Below are 26,054 nucleotides of genomic sequence, written 5' to 3'. Positions count from 1 at the left end.
CTCTCTGTCATCCAGAATAAAGCCTCCTTACTTAGATTTATGCCGCTGAGAGAACTGTCCTGTAGAAACCAAGAGCAGAAATTGCTTTCTCTGACAAGACTTGGGGGGACGTGGCCCACAGTGCCTCCTGCAAATCAGAAATCAAATGTGTAAACAGGCTGTGAGAGATGGAAATATATAGGCCACCTTTAGCTGTGAGATACATGCCCTTGAAATCTCAGTAGGGCTAGTAGAAGGATAAATAAAGGGGGACTTCAAGCTCCTGCACGTGCAGAGGATTCAGAGGGTCTGAACATTTTAGCCTGGAGTCGTGCCAAATTCAACATCCCCACGAGGTGTCAGCTCTGGAGAGCCCCGAGCATCCTGCCCCTTTGTCAAACACATCCTGGGACACCATAGGATATGCCTCATAACCTCATTTTGTAGGGCAAGAAGGCAGTTTGCTCTTTAATGCCCAGACTAGCTAGAGGTCACCAGCGCTTTTGGGATGCAGGGAGAACTCTGACCCTTGCTCAAAGGGCAGTAAAGGTGACTTGTTCTGGCACAGGGATGCACAGCACTGCTATAATTCCAGTGACCAGACCCTGGACTGAATGCAGTCCCTTGCAAAGCACTGCTTTGGAAGGTGATTGCATGACTTGGCTCAGAGGTGAGCTGAAGTGTCTGCCTCTGCCAGCCTCGATCTCTGGCTTGTGCCCTGCAATGGAAGACAGTCCTCAAATTGCGCATCAGCGATGTACAGCTTCACTGAGGTGCTGGTACCAGCCTGATTTATAGCTGACCATGAAGTAGATAGATGGCCGTAAAGCTCCTGAGAAGGGACAGAGGCTGTTCCCCACTGAGGCAGTCCTCTCCCCTTCCACTAAACCTGGCAAACACTGAAGGGATGGGGGTGCAGGGAGCCTTTCCTAGCACTGCCTGCTATGGTTTTGCTGCAGGTTCCTCACGTTGACCTGCCTGTGCCAGCAAAATCATTCTGCATCATTTCTCTCTCTTGAGGAGGTAATGGGCTGGCTCCTCACCATCTGTCTGGCACACTGCAAGGCTTGTGGCAGCAACAGGTCCTTCCAAGGTAGCAATTAAAGAGAGAAAAAGGAGAAGAAGATGTTTCCTACAGCTAGCAGCTGTGTACAACTGGTTTACAGAGAGAGAGGCAACACTGTGATTTTAAATGCATTATACTTTCAAAGGGAACATGGCTCAGGGCAGAGAAGCTACACCTGAGCACCAGCTTCAGACCTGCCTTTGGATGGGAGCAGAGATGCTGGAACACTGACAGGGCTGCTGCCTGGTGCTGGTGGTAATGAAGCAGTCCTGACTGTTCAGGAGGTGGCACTGGGGGTGCAATTGCTGATGGGTCAGAGCTGAATGCCGAGGAAAACAACCAACTCGCATGAGAAGTTAATACTTCCCCAATCTCTCTCCATCATCAGTAAGGCCAGCAAACCAGGGATTTAGTGGGTGAACTGACTGTCACATGTGAACTGGTGAGTGCAGTGAGCTGCTGGGCTGTACTGCAGTGTACCTTTAACAACAGCCCAGCAGCGCACTCACACTGTCAACTGAGACTGACTTAGGGCAGATAGATGGTGTGCCACTGCTGAGCAGGGTGGAACTTGTGGGTACCAGGAAGCACTGCAGGCTTCTGAGGAATAACAGAAGCAGTTCTGTGGCTGCTGGGCTCACACTGGCTTCAAAGAGTGCTGAAGCAGCTCCCTGAAATGGTTTTGCCAACCACACCGGAAAAAGGGCTCTTTTTCACCGGAAAAAGAGCAGATTGCTCTGAAGACTCATAGAATCACAAGATGCCTTGGGTTGGAAGGGACCTCAAGAATCATACAATTCCAACCCCCTGCTGTCCAGGCCCCACTCAACCTGGCCTTGATCACCTGCAGAGATGGGGCATCCATAGCTTCTCTGCACCAGTGCCTCACCACCTTAAATGTCATAATTCAATCAGGAGCTATCTGTCTGTCCTCTGCTACCATCCTCCTTGGCTGACCACTTTGGCACAACACCCATGTGTAAAACAACATACTCTCTTGGATGAACTTCCCCCAAAGTTCCTCAATTTCCCCAAAGTTCTGTGCCCTAGATGCCTTAGAAAAGGGTTCTTAGGAGCCCAGTTCTGATGTCTGCAATGATCATAGGTAGAGATGAATCTAGGACTGGTACTTGTACATCATATCCCACTTTATGTGATCTGTGGTTTGTACTTGAGGTGAGACCATTCCTGTTTGATTCAGTGCTTCTCTGAGAGCCTTGTAATCAAAGCCCCTGCTGCTAATGTAACAAAAATTAATAATGTAATTAGTGTAGTATTTAGGGTTTGATCCATATTTCCCTTTCTTTAATACCAGTAGTCTCCAAAGATTCACAAGCACGAGCGCAAGCAGATCCAAGGTACATATTTGCCTGCAGAAGATACCTCTGTCTTAGTGCAGCAGCTTGCTAAGAAGCCTAGCTTGCTAGAAAAGCCTTCCTACACTCCTCTGAGAGCTCCCCCATGCCTGCCTCAGGCAGTTCAGTTTATTTTTATTGCTATATCTGACACGTCCCCTTAGTACGTATCATTAACATCCTGAGTGTGCTACTCAGCAATTTTGTTTCAGACCCAGCATCCCAAACATGTGGAGGTTTATCCTAGAAGAATGGAGTGGAGCATTCCCATCACTGCTTGTGTCTGGCTCTCTCCTCAGTGCTGTCCTGAGGCCCTAGCTATCCACCTTGATTATCTTTAGGAGAGTACACTCACCAAGCAAATTTGTCCTAAAGCCGTGGTAGCTTCCCTGCTGTACATTTACAGATGCTCTGGTTTATTCAAATGCAGGAAACAGAGCAGGGAGAAGGAGGTGCTATTCCCAAAGCACTGGGGAGAACTGGGACCAGATCCCAACCCCAGCATTCCACAACTGAGGACCTTTGGATATGAACTAACCCATAGGACAGGAAGAGGCAGGAATAAGAAAGTGACACAGAGTACAACTCCCTGAGACTGCAGACAGCAGTAGGTCTGGGAAGGCTGGTTCAAACTGATCTTGTGTTTGCTGAAATCAGAGCAACCGAATGAATATGGCATGGGAGTGGCTACAAATCTGTATAGATGAAACCCACTGCAGAACCCTGTCATAGCAAGTGCTATTGCATGCTTCCAAAACGCTGTGTTTTCAGGGCCTCATTAAAATCATGGGCTTTGCAAACATACTGCAGTGGAGAGGAGTTTTTAGACTCTCTGTGCCCGTGTCTCCTGCCTCAGGGGCCAGCAGAAGGACAGCAGGGGATGGATGGACAAAGGCTGTGCACCTCCTGATTGCTCACAGCGGGTGGGAAATTTTTGCTCATTTGCTTCTGCTTGCCAGGACACTTGCCATGTTCTCCAACAACTTTAATCTTCCAGTCTCAGCAGTGTTGCTGCTTTAAGTCTTTTGCTCTTATATTCCAGCCATCCAGGGCTGAGGGGTTAATTTACAGAAATTCTTTATATCAAAATGCCAGACTGGAAGCCCCTCTCTGCTATGAGACATCATAACAGCCTGGAGGCTTGAAGGAATCTGTGTTAATTATGTATGAACTGTGTTCCCCTGCCTGTAACTTCTCTGCCCACGCCGTGCACATCTGGCCCATGCTATACTCCTAGGCTCTCTAGAAAATGTGCAGCACATATCCAATAGGGCAGAGAAACAGGCAGATCCTGGGGAACGTGTGGGTGTTGGGTGTACTGCCTTGCTCTGACCAACTGGAGTGCAGCCAGGCTTTGAGTTTCATCTGAACATGCTTCATTTGATAAGGAGGTGAGTTCTATGTGGTCTCTGCTCACATGATGGTTGGTCTGGAATAAATGGATGTCCCTGCCTTCCAACGTCTGTGCTTGAGACATTCAGAACTTTCTAAAAAGAATAAAGCTGGGTAGAAATTCCAACAGCCCCTAAGAAGAAAGGCCAGGGACTATGGCTTTGCTAAGAGACATAGCTGTAAGTCCAGAGGTGTCTGCTGTCCACACGTGGGGTGAAGACTGAGCAGAAGAGACACATTTCCCACCTGGCCACATTGCGGCACGTTATGGCACACAGCATCAGAGCATCACAGCCTCTCTCTCCCTTTTCCAGCACTGGAGGATGGCAAGAACCACCGAAGAGCACAGAGATGTGCGAGGTGATGTGCTATGGCTCCCACGTCCCCCAAGGGACACCGGGCTTCATACATGAGCCACGTCCCTCCAGATTTCACATGCTGATGCTGGTGTAACACCTGCTTCCCAGCCATGCCTTTGTGCTGACACCAGGCAGGGCACACAGCTGCATCTCTGCATGTGCCACATTTGTTCCAGACCAAGTGACTTTTCACTCCAGTTGTTTCTTCCCACCCTCTGCTGAGCCAAATCTCCCACATTTCTGTGAGAGGCACTGTGAAGTCCCTGCCAGCAGCAGGAAGCCCTAAGAACACGGTCCCCCAGGAATCATGCTCACAGAGCAGAGATGTCCATCTAGCTCTCTGGCTTGGCTGCTCCTGGCAGTCAGTTTTCATGTTTGTGGCAAAGGTCACTTTCTAACAGGGGAGACAAAAAAAGTGATCCTTTGGGCAGGCTTTGAAATGTGTTTGTGAGATGAGAGCTCATCTGTGAATTGCTTCAACAAATATTAGCCAAGTGAGGAGCCACAGGAATGTCCTGAGCTGCCCTGAGCCGTATGGGGATGTAGAGTACTTGGAGGTTGTTCATTAAAGGCTGGATGCACACAAGTCACAAATCTGCACCCACAAGCCTTTGACACTGCCCAGCATCGTTCCTTCAACCTGAGGTTTGTGAAGCATTCGGGCACTCATGTACCAGCTTTCCAGAAATAAACAAATGCTGCTCTGTCCAGATCTCCCCTGCTGTGTTACAATCTGGACGGATTTACTGGAGCCAAGAAACTCAAATGCTCTGGGTCTGGGGTTTGGGATGGAACTACTGTTCTCTCCAGGCAATGGCACAGGGAAAATTGAATTAGAAGCTGCAGGGACTTGCAGAGAGCAGGGATGCTTTCTCCTTCCCCCCAGCAAAATTTCCTCATAATGCCCCACTAATTTTGCTACTTCATTTCAGACTGGAGTCCTAAGGGCTCTGCCTCATTCTCCACTGTTTTTAGTGACCTCAGGCCTGGAGAAGGACATACACAGAGTCACAAAATCTTAAATCACAGAATGGCTGAGGTTGGAAGGGACCTTAAAGACCATCCAGTTCCAATCCCCTGCTACAGGCAAGGTTACCACCCACCAGATCAGGCTGCCCACAGCCCCATCCAACCTGGGCTTGAACACGGGCAGCAATTTGGAGGAGAGAACAGGGATTTGCATCTCCCCAGTCCTGTACAATTGGGCACCATCACTGGCAAAGGGTTTGCCTCCTGTTAGAGTCAGAGAGATGAACAGAGAGCCAATGCAACCGAGCGCTGGACAGAGCAACATTCGCACAGGCGTTGTCCTGGTGTCTGAGCACAGCATGCTGCTGTAATGTCTCTCCCTCCACATGATGCTAATTAAGCAGTAGTGCCTGGGTCTAATGTGCTTCCTTATGTCTGAGGCACTAATGGTGCTCGGCAATTAGTCCATCTTCAGGTATTGCTCCAGCAATAAATCAATAGCTATTAAGGATAAATTATTCCATTTTTAACAGTCACACAGCTTTCCCCATTCTAAATCTTGATTTTGAACTACTAGCCTGCAGTGGGGTTTAATAAGCTGCAGTGCTTTCGAACTCACAAGAGGAAAAAGGAGGGTCCTCTGCTGCCTTCCACAGGTACTTACATTAGGATGTGGTTTACTCATTGTGTGCACACCTGCACACTGAGAATTAAGCCTGGAGAGACCACAGCATCAGAGCCACCGCCTCCAGCGCTGTGCTGGCATATACTGGGACGTGGGGAGCAGTAAAGTGAAAAAGGTATCAAGCTCAGAGAGGAGAGGTAGAAGGAGCAGGGCTCTAAGGGATGCCCCCAGCACCACCAGGGACCACAGCGCAGGGAGGCAAAACCCAAGCCAGTAAAATCTACTTCCTCCCAGAAACAAAACGAGGACCGAGAATGAATAGACTTTGAAATGTCTCTTGTACCTTTACCTGCAGAGGGTTCTTTGTGCTTATGGCAATGACGTGGTACTTGTAGTAACACAGCTCACAGCTCCAGCAGCCTCTCTCACTAATCCATTTGATCAGACATGGCTGGTGCGTGCATTTCACCGATCCGTCGCATCGACACGGGCTCAGCAACTCCCCCTGGAAAAGAGAGATGGCATCATGAGGCTCCCTCCTCTCACAGGGCATGACAAGGAGGACACGCACAGACCTGGTGCTGGCCAAAGTGCTCCTTCCACCACCCCTTTGCTCTTCGCCCCTTTTCACATGGTTTGGCTTAGATAATAGTGTTACCTCCCTGAGTCTACTGGACACAGCAGAAGACATCTGCATCCCAGCTGCCTTGGGTTGGGAGGCCAGATCCTGCCCCTCCTAAACCTGGAGGAAAACTGCCTTAGGTTTCAGATCACCACGTCAGATCTGAAAGCCCGAGGAAGTGAGAGCCATGCTGGGCAAGAGTGATACTTTTTTTTATGAAATCTAATGCAAACACATTAATCATTTCATTTGCTTCAGCTAGGTGACCTAAAAATGTCATCTTCCATGAAATTTCAGCACAACTGTAAATAACTGTTTATGCTACAAAACCAGGCTCAGCCCTACCTGTCAGCCATTTCCATTACACACTGGAGGGGACACAATGAGAGGGGAGCAAGCAAGGCTTTAGGATCCTCAAACTTTTTCAGGACAAGCATCAGGACGGTGTCCCACACATCAGCATCTCTGCAGGGATCCACAAGGCGGCTAGGGTTTGGCAACAGGGATGGATGGGATGGAGCAGGAGCCAACAGTGACAACCTTCATGGGTCTCTTTGGTCTCCTTAGTAAATGAGTCTATGAAATCCAAGCTCCTCAAAGCCAAGAGATGTCCACAGACATCCTGCACAGCAGTGGAGACCTGGACAGCTAACATCATGATGCTGCAACACAGACAGCCCTGCTGTCCCCCGCTAGAGCTCAGGGTTGAAATACGGAGACAAAATCCCCAGTTTTTGGTCTTTTGTAAATCCAGCAAAACCCTGATTTATCGCATTTCCTCCAGCCGTGTGAAATATTATATCCTTGCATGTGGAGCACAGCTATTTTTGCATACTGTGAAGCCCAATTCTGTCCACAGCAGGCATTCATAAAACACTGCCACACACACACTTGCGCACATGTGCTCACGTACCAACAGAAAAATAAACACTGGGGGCATATTAAAGGCATAAATCCTTCGTACGGTAAAGGAGGAGTTTGGTTGTGCAATGAGCTCAGGAACAATCTCTCAGCTGTGCCCTGAGAAATGGAAGTTAAGCCCCACGTCCATTTCTGTAGGTCTGTAGAAGATAGCTCTGCACAGTGTGCTCTCCAGTGCCTCAAACAACGGCATTCCCACCAATGCCCTTTGGGCACTGCTCTACAGAGACACTCTGGAGGGAAAAAATACTTCAGAAAGAGTGGTGAGGCACTGGAACAGGATGGGTTGAGGGTTGGACTAGGTCACAGAATCATAGAAAGTTTTGGGTTGGAAGGGGTCTCAAAGATCATCTATTTCCAATTCTGCTGCCATGGGCAGGATTGATCTTAGTGGTCTTTCCCGACCTTAATGATTCTATTATTCTATATTGTCCCCCTGAAACAACCTGCTTTGTGCTATCTAAGACGGGAGCTTGTCTTCAGGAGCAGCAAGGCCAGGCCAGGCTGACCTGGCTTTACTGCAGGAGGAGCATGCTGCTGGAGACGATGGACTGGAGCTGCTCCCACTCAGTCCCCATTGCAGTACATCAGCACGATTAAGGACTGCCTATTTTCAGCCTGCTGGGAAGACTTCTGATGGGAAAACACTATTCCCAGCACATGCTTCTAATGCTTGGTATATCCAGGGAGAAAATACTGGCGTCAGGATCAGCATCAGCCCTCCTGCACACTGATGTCAATGTGTTGCCCTGGCTATTTTATTTATCATTTACCAGTGCTGGGAGCCCATCGACATCCACAGGCTGCTTCCAAAGCTGTGGTGGCTCACACAGCTGGAGGGCACAGGGCTGGGGACAGTTGTATCATTTGACCAGAATGAGGTCTCTGGGCTCTCCCAGCCCCAGCTGTGCCCAAGCTGCTCCTGAGAGATGGGAAGAGCCATGTGCACACCATCCTGCCACCCCAGCTGCTGGAGTGTTTTCCTATTTTGAAGACAACTGACTGACCAGGATGGCTGGTGGTGATCTTAACACCTGCAATGCTTCCTGCAATGTTGAGCATTTTCCTTGCTCAGGTGTAACAAGAAGGACCAATTGTTGGCATTGCCTCCACTAGGACTGAGCTTATCCCTGTGGATAAGCACATGTAGCATCCACTGCTCGCAGGAGCAGCTGCACACACGGACCTGACTGCCAGCATTTGTCTGAGTTTGTCTTGTTTGGAAAAGGAAACCAGGAATATTTAATTTCAGGTCTTCAACTGAGTCTTCTAAATACACTTAACTTCCCATTGAATTTAAATGCAATGAGAAGTTTTATTATGGCAAATAAATGCCAAATGATTTCTATATTAGGAATGTAATTACAGAGGAATTAACTCCAATGGCAAAGAGAAGCCCATTGTTACAGATCTGGTAAACTCCAATAAATACGTGCTAATGATCTTTCTTGTCTTCACACTCACTTATAGGAATTGCCCCTCCATCCTTTTAAACCTAAACATGTGTGTTGCCACCAACAACTCAGATGCTTTCAGTGCATCCCCTCCTGCGTGCAAGTGTTGTGCCAGCCAGCAATAGACAACAGGGGACACTTAATAGCTACCTCTGAAGAACTGAAGCCACGTGTTTCTGTTGTGCTTTTTCCCTCAGCCATCATTGTGCACACTGCATTAAATTCTCCAGCACTCTGGGACACTGATGCTAAGTGTGAACCCAGCAAGGACTGTGTATCCCGTTGTACTGGGACATCCCTGGGCATAGTCACAGATGGGTTGCATCTGCCCAGACCCCCAAATGGTCCCCAGACCCACCACTGGCTCCAAAAGCTATGGGAAGCTTGTCCTAAAGGCAGACCAGGTGTCTCTTACTATCAATTTCCTTTAAGGAGAAGTAGTTTAAAGGAGCAGAAAATATAAATTTCAGGGGTATTGTTTGTGCCATGGGCTCTGGAGGATGTTAGCCCCTCAGTTCAGTAAGACCGAGAATGGTGCAAGCCCCACTCAGCTGTGGAAGGGGGGCAGTGGAGATGCTGAGGGCTGGTTCTGCTTTGGGACAATCCCTGTTGAAGGAGGGAAAACCTGGGCCATCTCCGTTGCTGGGAATTGAAGCTGGATGTGAAATTTTGAGAAAGACACTGTTACGCCCAGGGCAGCCCCATGCACACACCTCTATCCAGTTCCCACCCACAAGCAGCCCCACCATCCCGCTTCCCCAGCACTAGGAGGCAGGCAGAGGGTCACGGAAATCTGTTCCACAACAACAAACTCAAACCTTGCCTGAAAATGGGAATGACAAAGGATTTTCAGGAACTACTTATCCATAGCGCAAGAAATAGAGAGCTCATAGATCACATTGGATCACTTATACTATAGATCACTTCTCCCTCTAAAGAAAGATTTCCACAAGATAAATAACTTTGCTTAGGTGTTCTGGAGCCCACTTCATCCTAATGTCATTGAACTTGTTTTTGATTAGCTGATTTAAGTAATTCTTACTAAATGTTGCTCAGTTGCAAGGAATCAGAAGGCAAGCATCTCAAATATCACCTGCTGTGCCTCATCAGGTGTGATAATAGCACCGATTAAGTGAAGTGCCTTTGGTGCATAGAAATCACAGTGCTGCGCATGTGAAATCAGGATACCTGAATACCTCTGAGCTCTCTTGGGTGTGGGAGCGAGTTCAGCTCCAGACTTGAGCTGAATACAGAGTGGGAGCTGTCTCAGCATCAAGGAGAAGAGGTATCCTAGTCTATAGCTCCCGGGCTTCCACCCAATGCATATACTGAGGAGACTTTAAACTTTTGGAGATTTGCTGTGGACTATGTCCATTTTGTGAGGCAGAATGATTTTGTCTCTCTTCTGAAAGAGAAATTCACTGTTGTTTCACTCTGCTTCTTCTTAATTAAAAGTAAAAAACAAAACAAAACAACCCAAAGTATTTTAGACAATACTTAGATTTATTCTGCATGAGATAGAAGAGTGAGCTAAGCTCTGTTCCCAAGGATGATGGGGTAGATTCGATGTGACTCCATAGAGCCAAACAGCTCTTTAGCACAAATCAAGTGCCCTTAAAGTTATGGCTTGAACCAATTTAAGAGGTTTTCCATTATTTTTTTTTATACAATTGCCTTTTTTTTTCCCTAGTGAAAAAGCCTCAGCTAAATAGAATTTTGCTAAATTTACCATTTATTTTTTCTAAGAAAAAAAAGATAACAATTATTGCATGTTATCTCCAACCTACTGGGACCTTCACCTTTCTAATTCTTCAATCCTCATCAGATCCATCAATGCGTATTTTAGAAGTTCAAAGTATAAAGTTAATGCTTTCAGCATGTGAGTACCATATAATGCAATTCTTCTCAGAGATGTGCTCATAATTCAGCAAATTGAACTTTCCCTGGGAAGCTGTTCATAAAGATACCCAGCTAATGGCCATTTCAGACAACATTATGCCATCAACCGCTAAGGAGCAGCCATGGAAAATCCACGGAAATGGATGCTGGTTAGATTCTCCAGATGATAGATCCCATTTTCAAAGACAGTGAAACAAATAGCAGTAGACCTTTTTTTTATTTATTTTTTTCCTGAGAAAGCTGGAAAGCCACTGGCATGACGGCTGAGAGAATCTCTATTCTGCAGTATTTGCCCGTTTGCCATTAGCAACCTTGAGTGGCTCTCAAGCAGATAGAGGGCAGCATTAGCAGAGGACCAATGGATCTGCATGCACACTGATTGGATCCCAGCAATTATATGAGGACAGAGCACCAACGCAGTGTTCCCAGCATCTCCCATCTGGGAACTGGCCCAGGTTGCACCCAGAGGTGCCCTGGTCTGCAATAACAAATAATGTGAGTGATTCGGTTAATTTTATCTTCAGTAGCTCAGCAGGACTCAACTATTTCATTAAGACATGGCCCTGATCTGCTTTTCCTTTCTGCCTCCCAGACCCGAGGAGAAGAATATGCAATTACAAAGTTCACTCATGTAGAGCCCTTCAATTACCGGGTAACTCCATTGCAGTTTTTCCAAATGTTATGAGGTCCATGTGGCAGGATGTGACATCTAATTCATTTTTCATCTGCTGATTAGAAGAAAGTAAAATAGTTCTCAGAACATCCCAATTGGGTGAGATCAAGTTCCTTATTGCTACAAAACATCTTAGTGGGGAAGGCATTTCATAGAATCAGAATCATTTGAAGTGGGAGGGACCCTGAAAGGCCATCTGGACCAACTCCCCTGAAATGAATGGAGACAACTACAGCTCCATCAGGTGCTCGTGAGCCCCGTCTAGTCTGAACTTGATCTGCCCTAGCCTGACCATTTCCTTCTAAAGTCCTAGACAGCCCTGCAAGCAGAGATGCTGAGCAAAAGTATTCTGGGGAGGTAGCAGAGGAAGAATCCCAGTCCTTGGGGACCACAGGTGCTGGAGCTCTACAGCCCAGCCATCAAATCCTGCCAGAAGGTCTCTTAAGTGTATGGAAGAAAAAACCCTTGCTTGCATGAATGCACACCGGAAGCAGAGGCAGCTTATTGGAAATCCTGCAGCTAGGGGCTGAGGCTGAGCTGCCTCACCTGGCAGAAACCAGCCAGCAGCACCAATGGTTTCTCTATCAGGTACCCAACGATGCAGTTGTTGGTGTGGCAGTGAGGCTGCTGCCTGCAGGATGCACACATGTAGTGGTGGTGGATGCTCTGTGAGGACCTGAGTGGGTCAAACCAACCCACAGCAGTCTTGGTGGGGCCTGGGGAAGGACAGCATGTCTGCAGAGCTGGTAACAAAAATAAACCACGTGAAAGAAGAGCAGGTGGCTTAATCCCCAAATTGCTTTGCCTCACTTGATAACTCTCCAGCTGAGAGAAGCTCAAGAGGACAGAGCAAAGGCACTGGCTGCGCTGTGCCAGGAGAAGCCACACAGCATTAATTCTGATTTTCTGCTGCCCTGGCCAAAGACCTCCTGTATCCAAAGCTGCATGAATCCATGTGTTTCTGTCTTTGCCTGCATATGCCTCCTGGTGAAAAGTCTTGTGCTTTCCTCCTCCAGTGAAGGAATGCAGGCAGCCTTCCTTTTCCAGGCAGAATTCTAAACAGAGAAAAGTCAGAAATGAGTGTAGAACAGCCGTGACACCAGTGAAGAGGACCATAAAAGCCATTTTCTATTTCTTTCTTTTGATCTTACTATTGCAGAAAAACAGTAGTGGGTACACTGAACTTCACACTGAGATGCATGTATACAAAAACAACACCAGGGCTCTGAGATTTGGGCACTGTCACCATATAGGGCTGATTTATTTCTGACTGCAATAACCTTTTGAAGATACACTGATTGGCAATTTGTATATTAATAAATAAATCAATATGGAAGTTGTCTCAGATGTTATACATGGCTGTGTTCCACTCTCGAGGTGGCCAAATTTCAAAGTGGACAAAAGGAAAAACTCATTTGTATCCTTCAGCATGAAAGATGCTCTATTGAAATATGAATTATTAGCCTCTCTATCGTTGGTACTGTTATTGCTGCTTCCTTCTCAGGATTTGCACTATCATATACAGAATCTGTTTCTGCCACATGATGTTTCCCTTACCACACCTGGATTAGATAATTTATTTCAATCAGATTGGCCTTCCCACACCTCCTTAGCTCTAGAATAGGCTTCTTTCACCCAAATTAACACATCTGCTCCATAACAACATGCAGTTCCCTTATCAAGCTGTGCCTCTGGACAGGGAATGTCCAAGTCCTGGTCCTGGCTGGGCTTTTCTTTTTCCTTGTCAATGTCCAGTGTCATCCTTCACACCAGCCCAACCACTCTACCCTGCTTCTCAGAGCATCGAACTAAGAGCACCATGGCAGTGCTCCATGTAACCAGCTCCCTTCCCTGATAACAACCTGTTATCTTCTAGCAGGGACAGGTGCTCCTTCGCTATCATTTTCTGGGATGGATAACTGCTGCCAAGCACCTAAGCATTTAATGAAGACATATCTATTGCACTGGAGTCCAGTTCAAGAAGGAAAACCTCTGGTTTCTCTAGTCTTCCTTTCTTCCAACATTTAATGCCCTTCGTGAGATGCACATAAGCCCACCTCTTGAGCACATCAGGTGAGCCCTGATGGGGCTCTGAGATCTTTTACTGCAGCATTCCTGGAGTTTTTTATGCTGGAAAGTTTTTCAGGGGATTTGGCAAGTTCTTGTTTTTTTTCCCCAGTTGGTAAAGAGATGAGCTCAATAATTATCACTATTCATAGATGTGCACTACCTGGAAGAGATCCCAGTAATTGTGAAGATTTGTGTTCAGGGCAGGGTAGTGTGTAATCAGCTACTCATCTGCTCCTCGATGCCGAACACTGAGACGTTTTGTCTGCAGAACTGAAAGCATTCAGGCAAGACTAAAGAAACTCATTACACAGCCATCACCGTCTGCAGAGATGCTCTGAAAATGGGAAAGAGCTGTGGAAGCCGCAAGCAATCCTCGTGGCCTGAGCTGCCCCTGGGTCAGCAGGAGCAGAGTGGGCCCCAGCCTGTCCTGCAGCTCCAGCCACACCTTGCCATTGGCTTTTGGGCAATCTCAGCCAGTGGCAATGGCCTGGGACACAGCGCATCCCACACCAGCACATGCTGAACACAGCAGTCTCAATCCTTATAAAGCTCCAGTTAAATTTTAACAGAGAAGGCTTGGTAAGCCTCACAAATCTCCATCTCTGTACAGCAGCTTGACCTTGTGCTGTCACTTTGGACGACAGCAACTTTCTCTATCTCTACCACATATACCCTGCCTTCATGGGACCCTCAAAGAGTGGGAAAACTGTGGTATCTGCAAGCAAGGAGAATTTCAGGATGGAAAAATTAATTCTCCAAAGAGTGGTCAGGCGCTGGAATGGCCCAGGGAGAGGGTTGAGTCACCATCCCTGGAGGTGATCAAGAAATGTTTAGATGTTGCACTAATGGATGTGGTTTGATGAAGAGTTATTGGTGGTACATGGACTGAATGATCTTGGAGATCTTTCCCAGTCTTAATGATTCTATGATTATATGATTCATTTTGAGAACTCAAGGGACTTTTGACAGCCTCAGTGCGTTCAGATAGAAATGCTCCTTCTGCATCCTTCAGTTTATCTCTGTGTTCACCATGAAGGATCTCCAGCAGTTTTGCCCCCCTGCTGCTAGGAGGAGGGTGAGAAATTCCCAATATTTATTTATCTGGAAATACTAGAGATCAAAGTCTGCCTGCTAACAGTGCCAAACAACATGAATACACCGGGATTAGATCTTGAAACGCGCCCTGCTGCACTGCCATGTGCTTTAGGGCCACCTGGAATACAGAGTGAGCAGTTCAGGTTTCTCCTGACTGGCGTGGTTATATTCACTGATAATAGGAAAAAAAGTCTGCAACTATCAGCTCTGCCCATGGCTACAGGAGGAGCACTCCGCCCCCTTAAGTAATAACATTGCAAGGAAGCTGGGACATGAACTAAGTGAGAGTTTCCCCAAGGCAAGCCAGAAATACGGGTGCGCTTGTCTCTGCAGGAATGATTTTATTTGCAGAGCCCAGCGGTGACATGGGCATGTGCTGGCAATGTCAGAGTTTGGGTAAGAAAGAGAAGGGAGAGAAGCAGTCACCTTGGGGCAATGGCATAGAAGGGAGTGAGGTGTGAAACTACAAGACAGGAGCTGTGGTGTAAGAAATAGAGACAATGGCAGGTGCCGGACACAGCCTGTAACAGAGCCACCTCTGCACCGACAGCAGCCCAGGCAGGTTTGTTAGTATGTTTTCTATCTTATAGGTTGCAGTGTCCACACAAGTTTTACACTTTGCTACTCAGTCATAGAAACAGTCACATGTAGGAAACCCTCATTGTTTCTGAAAACAGGAAGAGAAAACCCTGGAATATGAAACAGTCCTATCCGAACCTTCCTTTTAAGGTATTAATATTGATTTAACATGAAAAGAATCCTGGTCAAGCTAGAAAACATCTTCAGGAGCCTAACCTCCTAAAAGATGATCTGAGGGAAACCTAGGGCTTCTCAATCTCAGATCTCCTCAACACAGACCACTCAGCAACACCACAGACACCCCAAATGTGCCCCAGAACTTCTGCCCAAGCATTCTCCTTAATTTGGTGATTAAAGACACTTGTGGTAAGGAACTAAGCTAATCTCTACAGTCCTCTTCCTTATTATCAGATGCACCTGAGCATCTAATGTGTTCCCTTTAAGAGCAGAAAGGAAGGGTGCCTTAAGTTTTGGATGAAGCATTTTTTCCTTCCTGTCCTATGGCCCTCTTGTTCAGCTGCTGGAGATGGGACCAATCTAGAGCAGGTATGTTGTTCAAGATATTCTTTAGAAATGTGAGAGACTGTGCTAAGGAGGCCATGCAATTAGTTTATTGTTAGAGTAGGTCTAGAGGAGGGGCAGGAATTTGATCAAAGAGCTGGAACCTTTCCTATGAAGAAAGGCTGAGGAAGTTGGACTTCTTGATCTTGGAAGAGAAGGCTCTAAAGAGACATCAACTTCTAAATCTGGGAAGATTTTGTTGGTTTTCTTGTCTGGTTCTGGCACTTAGATGGCTGTGAGTTGAGTCCCCTCATTTTGATGGGGTGTCTATAAATCATATGGAGTACAAACCGATAGGGCTAGTGGAAGAGTTATTTCCATAACACTGTTTTTTAGTATTATGCAAAGGAAATGCACTGTAACAGCAGGCTGGAGATGTTTTGTTCTTAGGGATGATTTTCCTCAAGGCAATGAGTCTTCTCCTATTCCCCTGAATGACTTGTTAGATTCCATGTAGGTGGAATTAGAACTCTTCAGGTGGAGGATACTCAGACCTGTCTGTCAGACAAATGTTGTCTACGTGGAAATATCTGGGAGGCTGTTTCTCTGCAATTCAGTGGTAATTGTAACAAAAGCACCCAGGTGTGTTAGTGAACAGGGAACTTTGCTGAGTGATCAAATTAAATCAGTAATAAACTGTTTATCAATTTGAGGTTTACTTGCTCCCTCAAATGTGTGCAAGTTTGGAGCTGGTTGCTTTCAGGGATTGAGGCTGATATGAGGATTGCTTACCCTGACTGAGATTTACGAAGCTCAAAGGGTTTAACAGAAGGGAGCGCCTGTACTAGACGTCCTCCAGAAGGCTGGAGAGGAACAGGCATCCCTGGTGTATGTGTAGCCTGTTGAGAGCTGCAGAGACAGTGAAGAAGAGTAATTATATAGTAAAGTTAAAGGAGAAGCAGGGAAACGTACTTCCCTTGTACTGGCTATGGCCCATGCTTCATGTGTTGTGAACCATAATGCTTTTACTATTTGTGGATACTTTCTCTACTCTAGTCTGCTTTTGTATTAGAGATGCCCCACCTTCTGGGAAGCTCCTCTAAAACCTCTCAACTTGGTCACTTGAACTAACTTATGGTTTTCACTTTAAGCTTCATTACAGCTATAGTTATACTCACTTTATTCCACTTACAAAAATTCTTGGGGATGCCCTGGCAGTTGTTTTTCCTCCTCAGAGTACCTTTTTGTGTATTTCTAGAGAGCAATCACACCTCCTGTCAGCTGTTACTTCCCCTTGAGCTCTGTGATTGGAAGCTCACCTCTCTAGTTCTTTGTAGCCTGTTCCTGGATGATCTGCTCCTTGTCCAAACCTCCAAGATGCCAGCTAGAGGCATTAATACTGCAAGAGTGCAGTGGGGGTCCCAGTTTTCCATCATGTTGCAGGATGGTAGTTGTACTTTCCAGTCCATTAGTACCATCATTGTACAGAATTAACACAGTGTTCAACTACCCCACCAAGGTCTTTCTCTACTACAGACAAACTGATACCAGACTTCCTCAAGGAGCTCAGTTGCCTTCCCTGTGTTCTTAATTTTCTGGAGGCAGAAACATAAGACATGGGAAGAAACACTTTTTTTTTTTGCTTCTGATGCATGCAGGACTTTTTAGCAACAAATGTAGGAATATTATTTGTACTGTTCCGTGTACACTGGAGCCTCAAGACTAGCCTATTTGAGATGCTATCCCAGGGGAAATCTCACATGATTATCAAATCTCTAAGGTGTGCACTGAGACTGAGGTTTTATGAGGTGATACCTTACCTCTGGTACTGCTCTGCAATAGGTTGGCTCCAGAACAGCCCAAGTCTGAACTGGTACTGTGTTGCTGCCTCATCTAGGAGGTTGGAAAAGTCCATTAAGACCATCTAGTCCCGCCATCAACCCATCACCACCAATACTGTCTACTAACCATGTCCTTCAGTGTCATACCTACCCTTTCCTTGAACATTCCAGTGACAGTGACTGTACCACCTCCCTGGGCAGCCTGTGCCAATGCCTCACTGTTCATTCAGAGAATAAATTTTTCCTAATATCCAATTTGAACCTCCTCTGGTTTAATTTAATGACATTACCTCTTATTGCTAAATGCTGCCTTTAGTCCCAGGGTAAGAATCTGAGCTATTCCTACAGTCCCAGGTGTCTTTATGTGACAAGAAAGCCTTGGTCACAAAAAGGCCAAAAAGAGGATGAGCATGAAGTGGCACAGTAGCAAAAGCTCAGATGAGCTCAAGATTTTTTTTCAGCAAAGCTGAAGCCCTGGGGGTGCTACTTGACTGTGCCTCCTCCTGAGGTGCAGCAATGCTCCTAGCTGGGAGGCTGGGGATCAGCAGTGGGAGAACATCCACTGCTCCTGAAAGGCAGAATTTCTTTGTTTCCTGCTCATCAGTTCAAATGCTGCACTGTCCAAGCAATTAATTGCAAAATGGAATTAAACAGCTCCTTTCATTTTCCACTGTAATTGTTTTATTCCTGGTAAACCTTTTCTGCTGCACTGCTACTCAATGTGCATGAAACAAATGTACTAATTAACTAACTGCTTCTGAATTGACTCCGTGCAACCAAAGGGAACTTAACCTGTCTGTGACTGAATTTGGATGCCTATCCCTTTGGAAGGGGGGAAGGAGGGTTGGTCAGGGCATAAGGCCAAACAAGGACCCAAGGTTTGTAGTTTCCCTGGTCCTCTGTACCTCTCCAGCTGCCCTTACACATAAGTCAGAACACTGAGCTGGAGAAAGTTATACTCAGTGCCACTGGCACAAGGCAATGCTTCTCCCGGTTAAGCTCAGGCTGGCTATGGCTCTACTGGTGTTGTATCATGGCCTCAGGCTCATGGGATGTACAAGTCATCTGTGATCTTTTGATGGTTGTGGTTATTTTCAGACTTCACCATGTGAAATCAGTGGGAGGCTGCAGGACAGATCCCTGAGTGCCTTCTGGACACCTTTGGTGAATCAATTCTCTGAACACATCAGCAAAGGTGCTCAGCCAGTGGTGGTGGTGAACAACAACCTAGTGAAATGCTTCCAAGGACTTTATTTTTTTTTTCAGAGGAAGGTCGCAATCCCCAAGCTGATGTCTGAATTCCCTCATGGTTTAGGTGAATTTGTCCTCTGGCTTTCATTGCTCTCTGCAAGTCCCAGCTTACTAATGCAGCTGGCAGCCAGATCAGTGACTAGCTAATGGAGACTGGCTGCGCTCATTCTGCAGTGAGGTGTTTTCTTTAGCTATGACATGAAACCCTGAGTCAGGGGCATGCCTTATTCAGCTGCAGTTGGATGAATTGCCTGCTCAGCTTCACCAACTGGCCAAGAGTGGGGCAAAATCCAAGGAACTACCACTAAAACCAGTGCAAACCAGTGCCTGGGGCTGACACCCCAGATGTCTTGAGTCTTCTGCAGTGCAATGCAGAAAGAAAACGGCTCTTAGCACATAATTCACATCGCATACTTTTCTGATCCATGCTGCCATAACTTGTGAGAGTCTGAAGACGCTCTAGGGATGGAGACAGATTTAAGATGTAATCCCTGCTGTTTCAGAAGTCTTAAAGATATGAATGCATCACAAGAGTAACAGCCCCTCCCCGGTCCATGATGGTTATGTGTGAAAGAAAAGGTCAGAAAAGATGAAAGAATTCTTGACCCTGCTTCCCATCAAAGTCAACAGCAGAACTCTCAGTGACTGCTGGAAATGGGACCTTGAAGAAAGTGTCTCCTGCTGAAACACTGAAGATATTTTAAAACCAAATTAATAAATAATTGGACCATCTGCATCAGTCAGTGAGTGGAGTGACACATGGAGGGTAACTGTAAGTGGAACAGCTTCAGATATGCACAGTAAAATGCAAGTGGAATGGATTTCTTCATAATACACAACTATTACAAATTTTAGCCCCTATTGTGAGCACAGTGAGAGGCTCTGCCTGAGAGATGGGTTGATTTCTCCTAAGAAATGAACAGGCAAATAGTGAAAGATTGCTCCTGCCCTATAGGGTAATAGGATATTAATAAGAAAAACCAGGGTCAGGAGCGATACTGAGGAAATGATTCGCCTGAGGGCATGCAGTAGATCAACCTCTCATTTCATGGAGCCCAGCTGATCTCCTTCTCGTTTTTACAGAGGACAATGTTGCCTCTCGTTACCACCAGGCACTTTCTGCCCTGGACTAGATAGACAACTGCATTTTAATCAGTGCTCCTCTTGGGGTTACAGCAGTGGCTGGTGTTAATGTTTCATAGTGGCAATTGTCAAAAGATCAAGCCCAGACCAAAAGCTCACTGAGAGAGGTCACTGATGGAATACTGAGTTTAGTAACTCCTAATTTGTCTTTCAGGTGCTTTATTACTTTTTCCTCCTGCAACATCCTGAGGAAATGAGTTGCCCATATGGCAATACTTCCCTCTTGGTGCCTTCAAACCTTTTTATCTGGTACATGGTCATCCTTGGGGCTGGCTTAGAATGAGCACTGAGTAAATGTGCCCATTACTCCACCCTTTTATTCCACTCCACTCCACCTTTCATTTTATTTTTCTACCCTATAATTCCCCCATTATAATTCCTTCAGCAAAGCAAGGTGATCTAGTTATTCAGCCTCTTCCAATCTAGAAGGTGGCATATTTTTGGGGAAACTGTTCGCTTGCATAACCTATAGATAGCAGCATCATCAGGCTTTTTTTTTTTTTTAAGAAATCTGAAATGGAGAGGAACATTGAGAAAGGCACTGACAGCAAGAGGAATGCTTCAATTGAGAGACAGAGTGGGATTTATCACATGTAATGTGCACTGTTCCTGTGGAGACATCTCTATCTGAGGTTGTTTCTTTGCTCCCCTTGTGTAGGGACTAGCCAAAACAGATGAGGATGGGGTTCATTTGATTTTTATGGTGAGACAGTTTGTGCCCTCTGGTCCACTGTTTTTGATAGAGGCTGAGGCAGATCTGGGCAACTGCTTTTTGGTGTGATGAGACCCATGGTAAGCAAGACTCTCAGCTTGGGAACCATAGCAGTAACCGACAGGCAACCATGATCAGTGGGTTGGTCTTGAGTATGGCACTCCCTAACTGTGCCATATCCATTACTAATCCGTAAGGACAGTGTCCTGGGCCAGCTCTGCATGTTTTCTGGCTGCTTTTGGAGATTTACAGGGTGTAGTGTTCTCACCTTCCTTGTGCACCTGAAAATTTCTCTTCTTGGATCTCAGTGGCAGAAATTCTGTCTTAGGAAATCCACAATGTGATATTTTTATACTTTTTTTTCCTGCACAATCAGGCTCAGTAGAATTTAATTTTTTTTTTAATGTGAAAATATTTTTGATCAGTTGACATCTCATTTATACTAATCGTCTTTGAGTACAATTAGCTTTTATAGGGATAACTTTCCTCATTCTTAAGTTGTAGTTAGAATTACATTATATGTGTATATAAAGGGAGAGATGGACTTTCTGTTGCAGTTGATTTAAATATCTTTACTGTGGATAATGCCTTTTATATTTTTGGGAGAACAAAGAAGAAAATCTTCTGTATCTCACTTCAGTTCTTTTGGTGTCCTTACATAAGCAAAAGAAAACAGTGGCATTAGCATGAAATGGATGCTAAGTACATTAAATGCATGCCAAAGGCCCAGAAAAGGGTTCTCCCTCATAGTAGCAATGGGGATTATCTGCAGTAATAAATCTCTAGAGAATTAGAGCATCCTCTTGGGAGAGGGAAAGGTCCCACCTGGATGGATGGTAGGGAAGTTACTGTTGCCATAAACAGCCAACCCCTGCCAACGTGATGCCCGAAGCATGGGACAATGTCACAACTGTCCCCATGAATAGACGACCGCAAGGGTGCTGGGAGAGACATAGATCCCACAGGAACCAAATATGCAAGAGTGCTAAGAATTGAAAATAGCGGAGGCTGCCATGCGGCTCATGCAGTCATTAAGGTTGGAGAAGACCACTAAGATCATCTAGTCCAACCGTCAGCCTATCACCTTTGTGACCACTAACCATGTCCCTCAGTGCCCTCTACCCTTCTCTTGAATATTTCAAGGGATAGTGAGCCCACCACCTTCCTGGATCAAAGCTTCCTCTATTTAGTGTGGTTCTCCATATCCAAGAAAATGCACAAAATGAGGCGAACCAGAGGGCTCCTCTTCACCAGGGTGTCCCCAGTGCATGCCTACACTGTATTCTCACTTGTGAAACCTAGGGCAGCCTATTATGCTTGGTAATCCTACAGCCTTAACGCTGAGGTGCAAGAAGTTGTTTTTTCTGGTCAACTTTTACCTTAAGCCACCTGACTATTCCCTGCTGAAATTCTGGAGTATGGGTTGAAGCAAGGTGGTCACTGCTGCTCCACGAGGAAATCTGGGATGGGGGATCCAGATGGCAGCTCTAGCTTGAAATGTCTGGCAGGTTTGGTAATGGTTTATTACTTGCGCTGTGCCTCCTCTCTGCATTCAGTGAATGTAAAGCAGAAATAAAAGAATTGCCTCATTAAAATCTGGTCACAGAGCTGAAGATAATAGCCCTGTCTTTGTAAGGCGGATACAAAGTCACACGAACCCCAGCAAGGAGGGGAAATGATAGATGGAGTAAGATTTACCTCCTGTCCCTCAGACACCCCCTGCTCCTATGTGGTGCCACTGGTGGCTGCTGTCAGCACGTAGCGTCTCTGGCAGTAATGAATGACTGACGGCACTGTGTGAATCCCTGCTGGAGAGCTGTCACTCAGGGGTTCTTGGGAGGAAGCAGAGAGCAGGCTGATTGAAGAAATAACCCTAGAGGCAGGGCTCTGGTGGTTCTCCTCCTCGTTCTCATCTGCAGAGCCAAACGCTCCTGCTGAGGTCTCATGTCCTGGAGTTGTGAGTTTACCTCTCCTTGTTCAACCTCTGGGTTGAATTCTCTTCTAACGCCTGCTTGGTGGTTCAGCTCCTCTGTCAGGACCTCTCTGTGTGGGCAGTGACCGACCAGGATTTAGAGCAGTAAGCCAAAAGTGAAAAGCCTTGTTTTTCCCAATTTCAGTACTCTGATGCTGTGAGTGGTTCAGATTTTCAGCAAGGAAGCAAAATCTGAGCACTCTGGGAATAAGTTCCTGGAAAAGTCAGGTAGCTCTTAATTTTCAGATCTGAAGAAAGGGACACAATCTGAAGGGACACAACGGAAACTTAGATCTTAGAATAAACTGTTCAAAGAGCCTCTAAAAAGGCTTTCTCCCCCAAGATTTAGCACTAAAAAGAATGACTTTTAAACACACTGAACTCTAGAGACCTGCCCTGGGTAATGTTATTAGAAAAAACGGAAAGTCAGAGCGGATCCTAACAGAAGTGATCCAAAAGCTGCTGAATTCAAGTCTCAAGTCCTCCCCAGAGGACTGCCCGCATTAAATCTATCTGACTGGGGTTTTGATTTCAGCCTGTTGTAGGCTCCAGAGCCATAAGTGATGCATACCCACAGAATCCTCCCTGCTTGGGTTTGATTCAACACAATGCAGACTGGAACCCCCACTGTATCTGAGGCCTTCCAGTGGCTCCTTGCATGTTTCCCTCTATTGAGAAGGCTTTCAAACTACCATGTTTACAGTGCTGATTGAACACTAAGGGATGGGGATGTGGATGCTTCATTCTGTGAGTCCTACAAGGCTAGGAGAGAGTCTGGTTTCTAACCTCATTTCCTCTATAAATAAGCATTGTAAATTGTCTTATTTTTCCTGAACAACTTCTGGTGTGGGCCAAGCAATACATTTTTCAGACAATTTAAGAAGAGGAAATGTTAACACAAAAATTGTTCCCACAATTGACCACTGCAAAGGCAGAAGCAAATAAAATCTAAAATTGTATTCTCTGTGTGCCATGAACTGGATTCAGCCTGTGACAGCAGAACCAGGATGCAGGATGTGCCAGTGAGATCAGTAGTCTTCATGCGAAGCAAGGCTTGTATAATGCTTTAAGACAAGAGAGAACAGCTTCAAGTTGCACTGGGGGAGGTTCAGGCTGGAAACCAGGAAAAACTTATTCTCTGTAAGAGTAGTCAGGCACTGGAACAGGCTGCCCAGGGAGGTGGTGGTGCCACCATCCCTGGAGGTGTTCAAGAATCACATGGATGTGGTACTGATGGACACAGTGGATGTGATGAGGATGAGCTGGACTAGATGATCTTAGTGGTTGTTTTCAGACTTCATGATTCTATGCTCTAAATACTGGAACTGAAACACTGTAGACCTTGAAACAGAAGCTGGCTTTCCATCTTAGCAAGTTCTCACTGGCCACAGTGGCAGCTGGACAACTTCACATGTCACTCACAGCTGCATTCCTCAGACTCAAAAGAGCTCATAAAAGTGCCCAGCCACCAATGCCTTTGACTGCAGCATCTCATAGGTTGATTAGCGAAAAGGGAATGTGCACTTGGTAGAAAATATTGTGTAGGGTAACTGTAAATACTATGTGAATTATTAAGTTGCTGTTTACTAACTTCAATATTTTTCTATTCAATTCTCTATAGATAGAGCAAAGGACTACTCTGGTTTTTAAATAATACGCAAATTATTTTTTGTACATATTTAAGGGAAGGATCTTTTTTACATCTTTTTCCTTGACTAGATTTTATTTGTTGCATGTTTTATTAAAGCATCTGTTCAATAATTAAGGAGGGTATATAATTATATGTAAGGCTACTGAATGATTCGTATTGCAGTATTTATTAACACTATATTGAAGAATATAACCCCTCTTTTTTGAGATGTTTTGCAGAACTGCTTCATAGCAGTTTACATGGAGGGTGTATCATCATCTCCAATTTCCCCAGTGAGGAAACTGAGTCATGGAATGGGCTTGGGGAGACTAAATATGGACTTCAGAATCAAACTCAAAACCCAGGCCAGAAATCAAACACTGAAATTCCCCATCATATTTTTCCTGTATAGAATAGAATGAAATGGAACAGAATAGAGTAGAACAGAATATCGTATTTCCCCCATCACATGGAAATTCTGTGAACAAATCAATAAGCTCATGGGCAAATGGAGTAGGGATAACTAGCATCTTTTTTACTCTTGCTGGCATTCAGCAGTTAGTCACTGGACTCAGCATTTGAAGAGATAGGGCTGAAATCCTCAGTGCAGATGACATTTAAACACGAATGCTCTTAAAAGTTATCCAGGAAAACTTGCTGACTAAGGGAAAGTGGTGTTTCATGTTTAAGCTTAGCCTGACTGCACATGCTGTGATGTAATTTGTTGTTCATAATACACAACTCATTTAAGGCCCTGCATGCTGTGAAACACTTAACAAGAAGGTGGCTTGAAATTCACAGAGGGTGACTTTGAACACTGCTACTGAAACACAACAGAAAAGCATCCATATAAAGAGACTGAGAGTTTGGGATTGTTTTACTTGGTGCTGGATGATGGTGTACTAAGCGTAAGAGACCAGCTTGTCATCTCTTTGGTGATGCCCAAGGTGATCTTTATGGGAAACCTGATCTTGGCTTCTTTCCTAGAGATAGGAAGCTGTTATGGACTACACCCATGTAGTGCTGAGAGAACCATTTGTGGGAAGCTCCTTTGCTTTTGGGCAGATAAAGAGAAGGATAGATTCTGCCTCAGTGTGCTTCATCCCACAACATAGGAGAAGGTGTAAATCACTGTGATGCTGGGTCAATCGGTTCATCTGAATCCAAACCTGCCACACCACAACAGCACCCCAAAACCAGCCCCAGCACTGCAAACTATCATGTAAAGTTCAGCTTTTGCTGTTAATGGTGTAAGTTGAAGCTTGTAGAAACAGCAGTCAGGTCACGTCTCCCAGGCTTCTTGGTTTGTTTACTCAGCCTGGCCTTCCCATACCAGCCAGGCTGCAGACAATGCACTACTGCTCCTCGTGCACCATTTACCCAGGTAATGACTCAGAGCCTGAGTTTCCTCCTGAGAGCATGTGGCCCTGGATGGGCAGGAGAACCAGTTCCAGCTATCCAGCTGCATGCTGTGAAAGAAGACCTCATGCCATAGGCAACCTCAGTGAGTTCACAAAGATGGAAATACTCCAGAATCCAGCTTGGCACCCACATCCATTAGCCAGAAAACCTCAAGTGTACATGCTGGAAATGAAATGAAGTAGTAGAATCCAACTGTCATCACCTCTTGGCTCCTCACTGTCATGTTATCAATTATCCAAAGACCTAAAAGATTAGCTGAAGCCAAATACCTTCCCTGTTAGAGACCACAAAGGTGGAGCTGCCTTGCCCTATTGAGAACATTGACCCAAGTGGGCAGGTGTCTGTAGCACATGGCACTGCACTTCAGTCCTGACCAAGGAGCTCTTTCAACTCACCCCACTGACCTCCCATGTACCCATAGTGCTCTTTGCATACCATTCACTCTTATTCCACCAAACCTAAGGTCGTAGAGAAACCTTCAGAACACTTATAGCTACTGAGCCAAAGTAGTGATCAAAATATGA

The 26,054-nt window shown here is 45.7% G+C and overlaps 1 protein-coding gene across 1 annotated transcript in view; it reads right to left on the bottom strand.

The window, feature by feature from the left end:
* Window positions 1-26,054, bottom strand: part of MARCHF4 (membrane associated ring-CH-type finger 4) — an 80,980-nt gene that overhangs the window by 20,400 nt on the left and 34,526 nt on the right. The window contains exon 2 of the mRNA XM_065750475.1: window positions 6,095-6,250. Coding sequence (XP_065606547.1) covers window positions 6,095-6,250 — 156 coding nt within the window. The remainder of the gene's footprint in view (window positions 1-6,094; window positions 6,251-26,054) is intronic.

Source organism: Cyrtonyx montezumae, unplaced genomic scaffold (genome assembly GCF_038088225.1).
Source record: "Cyrtonyx montezumae isolate F1298 unplaced genomic scaffold, pur_monq_1.0 scaffold_7, whole genome shotgun sequence".
NCBI lineage: Eukaryota > Metazoa > Chordata > Aves > Galliformes > Odontophoridae > Cyrtonyx > Cyrtonyx montezumae.
Note: the sequence above shows the minus strand (reverse complement) of the source record. Positions and strands in the feature narration are given on the sequence as shown.